This window comes from Eublepharis macularius, chromosome 1, assembly GCF_028583425.1.
Source record: "Eublepharis macularius isolate TG4126 chromosome 1, MPM_Emac_v1.0, whole genome shotgun sequence".
Lineage (NCBI taxonomy): Eukaryota > Metazoa > Chordata > Lepidosauria > Squamata > Eublepharidae > Eublepharis > Eublepharis macularius.
Genome location: NC_072790.1, coordinates 3,034,505 through 3,043,681, shown reverse-complemented (window position 1 = coordinate 3,043,681; position 9,177 = coordinate 3,034,505). Strand labels below are relative to the sequence as shown.

At 44.2% G+C, this 9,177-nt stretch overlaps 1 protein-coding gene across 1 annotated transcript; it reads right to left on the bottom strand.

Annotated features, from left to right (window-relative positions):
- Positions 1 to 4,178: 4,178 nt before the first annotated feature.
- On the bottom strand, positions 4,179 to 8,707 carry LOC129339252 (protein S100-A12-like). The gene is made up of 3 exons (XM_054993847.1): positions 8,594 to 8,707; positions 7,636 to 7,797; positions 4,179 to 4,436 (listed from the first exon to the last, which is right to left on the bottom strand). Exons 2-3 carry the CDS (start codon positions 7,777 to 7,779, stop codon positions 4,254 to 4,256), a joined length of 327 nt encoding a protein of 108 aa, XP_054849822.1. The 5' UTR covers positions 7,780 to 7,797; positions 8,594 to 8,707; the 3' UTR covers positions 4,179 to 4,253.
- Positions 8,708 to 9,177: the final 470 nt, after the last annotated feature.

Here is a 9,177-nt window from a genome sequence, read left to right as displayed (position 1 = left end):
TGAAATCTCGCTTGCTTGCCAAATTACATCCCTAATAAGAAATTGTTCTGCCAGTCTCTTGCTCAAGATATTTCAACATGTTCTTCCTTAAGTGGCATTCTTGTGCCCCCCCTTGCAACTTCCAGCAAGTTGTGTTCTGCCAGTTACCAAGTCCACGGTCACAATTTGGCAACCCCCTTGTTGCTCAAAGGCAGGGTTTCACATTTCTTGGAAGCAACATGGTGTTTTGAAATGCTACCTTAAAAAAAAAAATAATAACGATAGGGTCCTTCTAATCTTTCATGATCACCTTCTTTTCTACACCATGTAGTTTTCCAATTTGTTTAAATTTACAAAGTGTGAATGCACATTAATTATATCTTCTTAGATAAAGCTTAATCAGTTTATTAAGTGCATTTTTTATGCTGCCCTTGCTCCTAAAATCTGTGGTTGGTAAAAAGGTAGTATCCGACCAGCCTGAGGGCTGTCAAAGGGTGACCCTCCAGGGGGTCAAAGGGTTGGTATAAGGGTAGTATCTGACTGGCTTGAGGGTTCTCTAAGGGTGCCCCTCCGGGTTATGTGTTTGCATGTACAAGGCCCCGTGTCCACATATGCCAACATGTCTTACTGGAGTACTTTCTTAGCAGACAGTGGCTGGGTCATTTTGGTCTGTGGTGGCCAATGACTTCACCCACCTTCTATACCTTATAGAAGGTACCCTCTGGGAGGCCTGGCAGGTGGGCACATGGAGAATGCCACTGGCGAGCAGCCAGACCCCTTGCCCCCAAGAGGGGAGGCAACCCACCACCACCTCCCCGAGCCTGCCGGGCCCGACAGCCGCAGGCATCAACCAACTTACTGTGGAAGTGGATAAGTGGCCTCTGACCTGAAGGCCCAGCAGGCAGGCACATGGGGGTGCCACCGGTGAACAGCCAGACCCCCCCCAACCCAAAGAGGAGAGGCGGCCTGCTAGTACCTCCCCAAGCCCGCCATATATGCTGCCTTTCTCTCCCTGCTGTCTTGAAAGCTCTCTGTCATTGACATGATAGATGCATGTGAGGTCCTTGTGCCACCAGAGAAGAGCATGATTGTTTCACAGCAGTGGCACTCCCAGATGCATACACCCCCAGATGCATACTGGCACACCCAGATGCATACTGTTGAGGAAAGGGTATGCAGGCAGTGTGAGTACTGGCAGAGGGAGGACTCATCAGGGCATTCTGTGCTCAGAGGTGGTGGTGGTGGGCAGAATGGGGTCTTTAGTTGCTTTCTACATGCCCTTACAAACCTGGGACCTCTTCTCCCTTTTATGGGAGGGTAGAGCCTGTATGTATGCAGAAATACAGGAAAAGGAGATGGTCAATCTAGACACAGTTTGTAGTGTGAACTGCAGAGGGCATAAGAGTCGAAACCATTTCCCTGATCTTCTGACTAATCCCCTCATAAACCTGGCCCACAGTAACCCCTATAGATCTGAACAAGGGGAACCATGTGATGAGTGCCCATGGGAGGGGCTAAAATAAAGGAGAGTCACCTGGTAGGCACTTTCTCTTTCTCCTTCCATAACTTGAACATTCACTACATGGTACAAAAGAATCCACCTGTTAGCCAATGTACAACCCTACTTCCCCCACTCTGAACTTCAAGCAATTTAAGAGCCTGAATCTTACAGTGAAATCCTAAACAGAGTTACACCAGTCTAAGCCCAGAGCTACTGGAATATCTCCGTTTAGGATTTCACTGTTAAAGATTAGCAATGATTTTTTTTTTAATGTCCAAGAAGTAAAACCTGGACTTCGTAGGGATAGGTCCAGATAACTGGAATGTTTCAGTTAATGCATTCTTGTTGGGAAAGCGGGTTATAAATGTAATAAAATAAAAATAAATAAAACAGTATATCAGGCTTAGGTGTATGACTGTCCTTTGAAAGTAACAGATCTCTGTAAACAACACCAAGCTCATCCTTATTCATGGTTTTCTAATTCTCTGGCCTTTGTAACTCCCCAGAACCAGCCATCCACACTTGACAAATGAGACGCTATTTTCTAAGATCACTTCCTTCAGGAAATAAGGATCAGATTTCGTATTTCTTGTTCCTCTCGAGGAATCCAGTTGTGGTGAGGATACAACATCCTCACCAAAATCACTGATATGTTTGACTAGAGAAATCTCTCTCATATCAGGGAGTGGATAAAAGAATCTTGAGGAAGGTTTCTACCAGCTGCAGGAGATCAAGTGCAACCTGACTTTCCCTTCCTCTTTCAGGTATTCTGGGTCCTTCAAGATCAGTATTGTCTGCTCAGACTGGCAGTGGCTTTCCCGGGTCTCAGGGAGAGGTTTTTCATGTCTTCAGCTACTTGATCCTTCCAAACGGAGATGCCACTAGGGATTGCACCTGGGACCTTCCACGATGCTCTTCCAGATGCTCTTCCACTGAGCCATGGCCCCTCCCTGAGCTGAAAGGTAAGTGCCCTTGGCGCTTATCCCATATATTTAGACTTAAGAGAGAATCTTCAGGGACAGTACCAGTAAGTCAGGACCTTGCCGTTCAAACACAGCTCTCTTCAGGTTTGGGTTTAGGGTTAGGGTTAGGGTTAGGGTTAAGTTTAGGGCCATAAAATATTAAGCACTTGGTAGTCTGCCCATCAGAGATTAACAAGTCTCAATGCAGAGAAACTTTCTTCTATGCCTTGCAAAGTAATTGAACTGTCCAAGAGGTGATATTTCATCTCTGATAAAAGATGTTCTGGGGTTCTAGAACTGCAGCTCTCCCTTTTTTTTCTGACAGGGTTGTTGTGGGATGGGATTGTCACCACTCCTTACATACCCAGAGACACTTTGACTTAGTATTCCTTCATATTCTGTTTATAATAATAATAACAACAACAAGTGTGCTTATATACAGCCCTGCTGGACAAATGTGTGCCCTCTCAGTGCAGTGAATGTTATCCCCACGATACAACTGGGGAGCTGGGGCTGAGAGGTGTGGCTTACCCAAGGTGGCCTGCTGAGCTCATGGCAGTTGTGGGAGTTGAACCGGCAAAGTGCTCATTCACAGCCCAAACATTTGACCACTATACTACAGCAGTGTTCTCTATTAGAGATCCACCCAGCCCTGAGACATTTGAAGAGCTGGATCTTGATACTAATGTGGTCTGGTGGTCAGAATGTCACAGTAGAAGCTTGGAAATACCCAGGTTCAAATCCACATTCAGTCACAACTCACGAAGCTGCACAGATAACCTTTAGGCAGCCAGCAAAGCCTCATCTCACAGGGTTCTGATAACAATAAAATGAGAAGGGGAAGAACCCCATGCATCAGCCTATCAGTCTAAAGTCTTTGAATGAAAACTAGGATTATTTTTAATGTATTATTTGTGAATTTCTGATGGGTGAAAAATCATGAAATCCAGGGATGGTCAGCAGCTAAGTTGTTGTAGTAGATCCAGGGGAATTAGCCACGTTAGTCTGCAGTAGCAAAATAGCAGAGAATCCAGTAGCACCTTTAAAACTTTATTGTCTCATAGGCTTTCGAGAGCCACAGCTCTCTTTGTCAGATGCATAGAGGATATATTGGTTAGTCTTAAAGATACTACTGGACTCTACTATTTAGCTAAGTTTTTGAACACTGATTAGATTACCATTTGTGTGTGTGTGTGGAGCGGGGGAATCCAGATATGCAGCTAGTATTGTCATTCTAAAATGTCCCCTAATTCTAGAATGTTCAGACCCAGATGTTGCCAGCATTCAAGGGAATATAAGAAATGGATTCTACATCTGGATTATGATCTCTGTGTATGTTTAGCCTCAAGATAGATAGACAGACAGATATTCCTACTAATTCCAGAATATTGTGATCCAAAAGTTGGCAATATTCAAGGGCATAGGTAAGATAGATAGATAGATAGATAGATAGATAGATAGATAGATAGATAGATAGATAGATAGATAGATAGATAGATAGATAGATAGATAGATAGATAGATAGATAGATAGATAGATAGATAGATAGATAGATAGATAGATAGATAGATAGATAGATAGATAGATAGATTTTCTTAATAAAGTATTTTTTCCTTTGGGGGAACTACAGGACTATGGTTTAAGAGGATAAACTTCTCATTTCACATCAGTTCAAAACGACGCCATATCTTACAACCATACATTCACATAAAAGCACAGGACAACCATCTCAGGAACACCAGATCAATCTTTATTGTCTCCCAGTGGCAACAGCAACCAGGGTCCTGAAACGTTGACCTCACAAGTGGTGTTTAGTGGCTGTGACCGTGGCCATGCTGACCCTGACCCTGACCCTCTTTCTGGTGGATGTGGTCATGACAGGCAATCAACAATCTGGTCATGAAAACCATGAATTCTTCAAAAGTGATCTGCCCGCTCTTGTCCTTGTCAAGCTCTTCAAATATGCGATCGATAGACTTTGGGTCCTTCTTTTTCTGTGAAAATAAAGGATGGTTATGAAGATGGTTAAGATATCCAATTCCCTTGAGATGCTTGCCATGATACTGTTTGATGGCTGACTCTCAGTCATTCTACATGTGACTTCAGTTCCTCTGAGAGACAGCCTGTGCTCTGCACAGATACACATCACCTTGGGCTTCTGTTTTAAAAAAATCATACAAATGGACTGAGAAAGCTGCCAGTGCAGGAAGAAAAGCTCCTACCTTTATCTGAAGCTTTTTTCCCCCACACAAAAATGGTGCAGGGAAGGAAAGTTTCCCCCTTTTCAGCTGCCACATCTGCACACAATACCTCCATGCGGAGCAGCAGAAATGGGGAAAAGTCTCTCCTCTGCACGTTCTTGCACAAGGAAACACGCATGAGAGAAACGCAGGAGTTTCCCCACCCCTGATGGCTGATTTCTGAGTCACAACCTAATAAAAGCCAATCGCAGAGGTAATGTGTGTCGGCACAGAGCACAGGTTGTCTCCATGCAGAACTTGTAACATGTAGAGTGACTGTCAAAGTGCACTATCTGAGAGATCCAGGTTCAAATTCCCGTTCTGCTACAGAAGCTTTCTAGATTACCTTGTGCTGGTCACATCGTATCAGTGTAGTCTACCTCGCAGGGTAGATTTGGGTCAATATTTGTAAGACAGGCAGGGTATAAATACAGTTTTTTTCCCTAATGTGTCTAGGTAATACTGTGGATGGACGATGTCCAATATGTTCAAATATTATTGTTAAACAAAATGTTTTTTTTTTAAAGATGTAAAAAGACCTCATAACATATGCATTCAAAAAGGCACACTGTTTGTACAACCACGCTAGAGTAAATCAATGCCATTTGTGTGTGCATTTGTGAATACTTAAACAGATGATACTTGACGTAGCAAAAGTATGAAAGAAATACCAAAAAGAATGGAATTAGCATACTTAATAGGGACGTATACCCTGACCTGGATAGCCCAGGTGAGCCTGATCCCGTTAGATCTCAGAAGCTAAGCAGGGTTGGCCTTGGTTAGCAATTGGATGGGAGACCTCCAACAAAGATCAAAGTTGCAGAGGCAGGCAATGGCAAACCACCTCTGTTAGTAGGCGTGCAGTATGATTAGGATTTGGCTGAAGGCTTTACTTTGCTGGCTTTACATTGGCAGGAATGCCTGATGGAGATCCTGATACTTTAAAGGTGGTGCCTTTTGAAGCAGCAGCACAGCTAGTGATTTCTAAAGAGATCTCCAGGAACGTGGTCCACTTGATGCCCCCTGTGCAGGTTTATCAACCCCTTCCCTGTGTGCTTTCAGAACTGATGTATGATTACGCAAAGCAGCACACATGAAGCTGCTGGACTATGGATCCATCAAGGAAGGCCAATATTGTCTGCTCAGATTGGCAGCGGCTATCATGGTCTCAGTTAGAGGTTTTTCATGTTACCGACTACTGATCCTTTTAACTGGAGATGCCCAGAAGTGAACTTGGGACCTTCTGTATTCCATGTTCTGCCTTTGTGTGTCATCACACCTCCCTAACTCTATTGTCATTTTCATTTAATTCACAATCTTGTATTAAAAGAGAGGGAGAAATTCTCAGATGAGTAGAACAGACTGGGTAATGAAGCTAATTTTACAAGTTTTTTAATGGAGAAAAAGGGAAGGAAGGTGGCATTCGTATAGCTTGATCTTGTCAGACCTCAGAAGCTAAGCAGGGTCAATATTTGGATGGGCGACCACCAAGACAGACACTGCAGAGGTAAGGCAATGTCAAACTGCCTCTTCTTCTCCCTTGCCTTGAAAGCCACTTGCTGAGGTTACATAAGTCAATTGCAACTTGATGACACATATAGGAGAAAGGATAAGGATGGGTCCATTTGGAAAATAGATTCCCTATTTCCCTCTGAACCGTCATCCTGAGATTTACCTCCTTCCTCACAAGTCCTTGAAGAAACAGGCAAAACCCTAGAATTTTAGGAATACCGTAAGATCTCTCTACTGTATATATTTACATTCATAAGAACATAAAAAGAGGTGTATGTGATCAGACTACTTGTCCACCCCCATTGTGCTTCCCAGAACTGGTATTCTGAACTTCACCATCTCTGATTTGGAAGGTGGCATAGCCCTCCTTTCCTCTCAACAAAGCCTGGCTTTGGCGTTTACTTGGTGGCATGTTTGTGTGAACATGTAAATTTATTTATTTACATTTTTATACCCCACTTCTCCTTTTTTGGTTTTAGGTGGCTCAGAAAAGCCAATGTAAATCCAATGAGATTAATAAATCTGCCACTCATTCCCCCTCCTTCTCCTCCAACATGAATATATGACTATACTAAAAATCCTATCCTATCCTATTATATAAAAAGCTAAGCATATTCAAGACAACTCATTTTCTACCCTGGTGCGCCCCCAAAGGGTGCTGCTGTGGAGGGCAGCCCAGATGAGGCAGCCAGACCTCCAGATAGCATGCCATTGTGGAAAGCCTAGGCCAGGACAATGCCTGCCCCCCCCCCCCCCATCTTCACCCAGCTGGAATCAGGGGCAGAGAAGGGGAAATGTCCACCCCCGCCTTCATCCAGCTGGGACCAGGAGCAGAGAGGGGGCAGTGCTCTCCCCCCACATTCACCCAGCTAGGATCAGGCACGGACCAGGTGGCAATACCTGCCCCCCCCCACATCTACCCAGGAGGGATCAGAAGCAGAGAGGAGTCAATGCCCACACACATTTTCACCCAGCTGGGATCAGGAGCAAAGCAGGTGGCACTGTCCACTCCCAAGCCAGCTAGGATAAGAAGCAAAGTAGGTGGCAATGCCCACCCTCCATTTTCACTCAGCTGGGATCAGGAGCAAAGCAGGCGGCAATGCCCAACCCACACTGACACACAGCTGGGATCAAGAGTGGAGGAAATGGCAATGTCCAGCCCCACTTCACCCAGCTGAGATCTGGAATGTGGTGGCAATGCCCACCAAAACTTTACCCAGCTGGGATCAGAGTGGAGCAGGTGGCAATGCCCAACTCTGCTCACACAACCAGTATCAGGCATAGAGCAGGCAGCAATGCCTACCCCTTCACCCGGCCATGATCAGAAGTGGTGAAGGGAATCTATTTTTGTCACCCTCTTTGCCCCATCTGCCCATTTCACCACTATCTCAAGCAATCTCAAGAAGGAGGCCCACTTCTAAGAAGAAAATGAGCACCTCACCTTCAGGAAGTTGGGCATCTGCTGCTCAATCAACTTCTTCAGCTCTCCCTTGCTGAGCATATCAAAATGATCCACTCGAATCGAGTATTGGTGGAAAACGTTGATGACGCATTCACAGCATTTTTCCAGTTGAGTCTCAGACATCTTGAATCAGTGGCTCACCTATGAAGACAATGTTTTGTTGAGGAAGGAGAAGGGAACACCCAACCCAAGTCCACGAAGCTCATTTTCTTCTCTCTCCACTGAAAATATACACAAGACTAGCAACATTTGTTAGTCAAAAGTCGTTTCCCACTATTTACACAGGGATATACTTGAAACAGTTCAGAAACTGCCCAAACTAAGTACCAGGCATGACAGTGGGACGAGGGAACGGTTAGCAAAAGCTGCTCATCTCACCTTCAGTTCCCTGAGGTAATTGTTGTCTCTCCCCATCTGAATGTAATCATTTCACAAATAGTCCCTTAACATGAACAGTGCACCTAAAAACTAGTTCTCTGCACTGTCATTATGAGGAGAAATATACCACTCACCCCCAAGTACCCCAGACTTGTGATTTGAGCCAGATGGGTTGCAGAATTCCATTTAACTCCTGGAGTTTTTCAAAACAGGCTTTTCTGTTTGTTCACACTGACTTGACCTAACAGTGGAGGAATTATTGCCATTTCCTTGTATTGGGTGGATGTGAGTGCTAAATGTTCTCTCACTACTTGGCAGGATGATCAGCAACCTGAGGGGGCTCCTTGTACACTGTTGGCAGTTACCATTTGTTTTCATCTGTTCCATACCCGTCTCTCTGTCTCTAATGAGAATTTTTGCCTCTGTGCTCTATGTCTGTTGGAAGTGACACACAGACATTCCCGAGTAATGCAAAAAGAAACTGATAACGGTTGATAATCATGGTCTATCCTAATCCCAGTATAAGAAGATTCAACCAGGTTTGTTTAAATTTACTCACCTCAGTCAACAAGCAATGAACAGAAGAGCAAGAATAGGTGACGATGTGATGAAGATCCTTAGGATGGTCGCTTCTCTTATAGCCCTCCTTGCTTCCTCCACTGGATGTGAAAACTCGCTCTCTTGCCAAATTACATCCCTAATAAGAAATTGTTCTGTCAGTCCCTTGCTCAAGATATTTCAATATGTTCTTCCTCAAGTGGCATTCTTGTGCCCCCACCCCTACACACACTGCAACTTCCAGCAAGTTGTGGTCAGCCAGTTGCCAAGACCATGGTCCCAATCTCTATTTGGCAACCCCCTTGTTGCTCAAAGGCAGGGTCCACATTTCTTGGAAGCAACTTGGTGTTTTGAAATACTACCTTCAAAACAAAAAATAGTAGCGATAGGCTCCTTCTAATCTCTTATGATCACTTTTTCTTCTACACCATGTAGTTTTCTGGTTTCTTTAAATTTACAAAGGGTGAATGCACATTAATTATATCTTCTTAGATAAAGCTTAACTTATCTATTAAGTGCATTTTTTATGCTGCCCTGCCTCCTAAAATCTGTGGTTGGTATACATGGTTGTCCATTACCCATTAT

Excerpts from the sequence above, each read along its gene's own strand:
- LOC129339252 (XM_054993847.1), bottom strand. The coding sequence starts at position 7,779 with ATGTCTGAGACTCAACTGGAAAAATGCTGTGAATGCGTCATCAACGTT. Across the intron at positions 4,437-7,635 it reads AGATGCCCAACTTCCTGAAG|AAAAAGAAGGACCCAAAGTC; the intron begins GTGAGGTGCTCA and ends TTATTTTCACAG.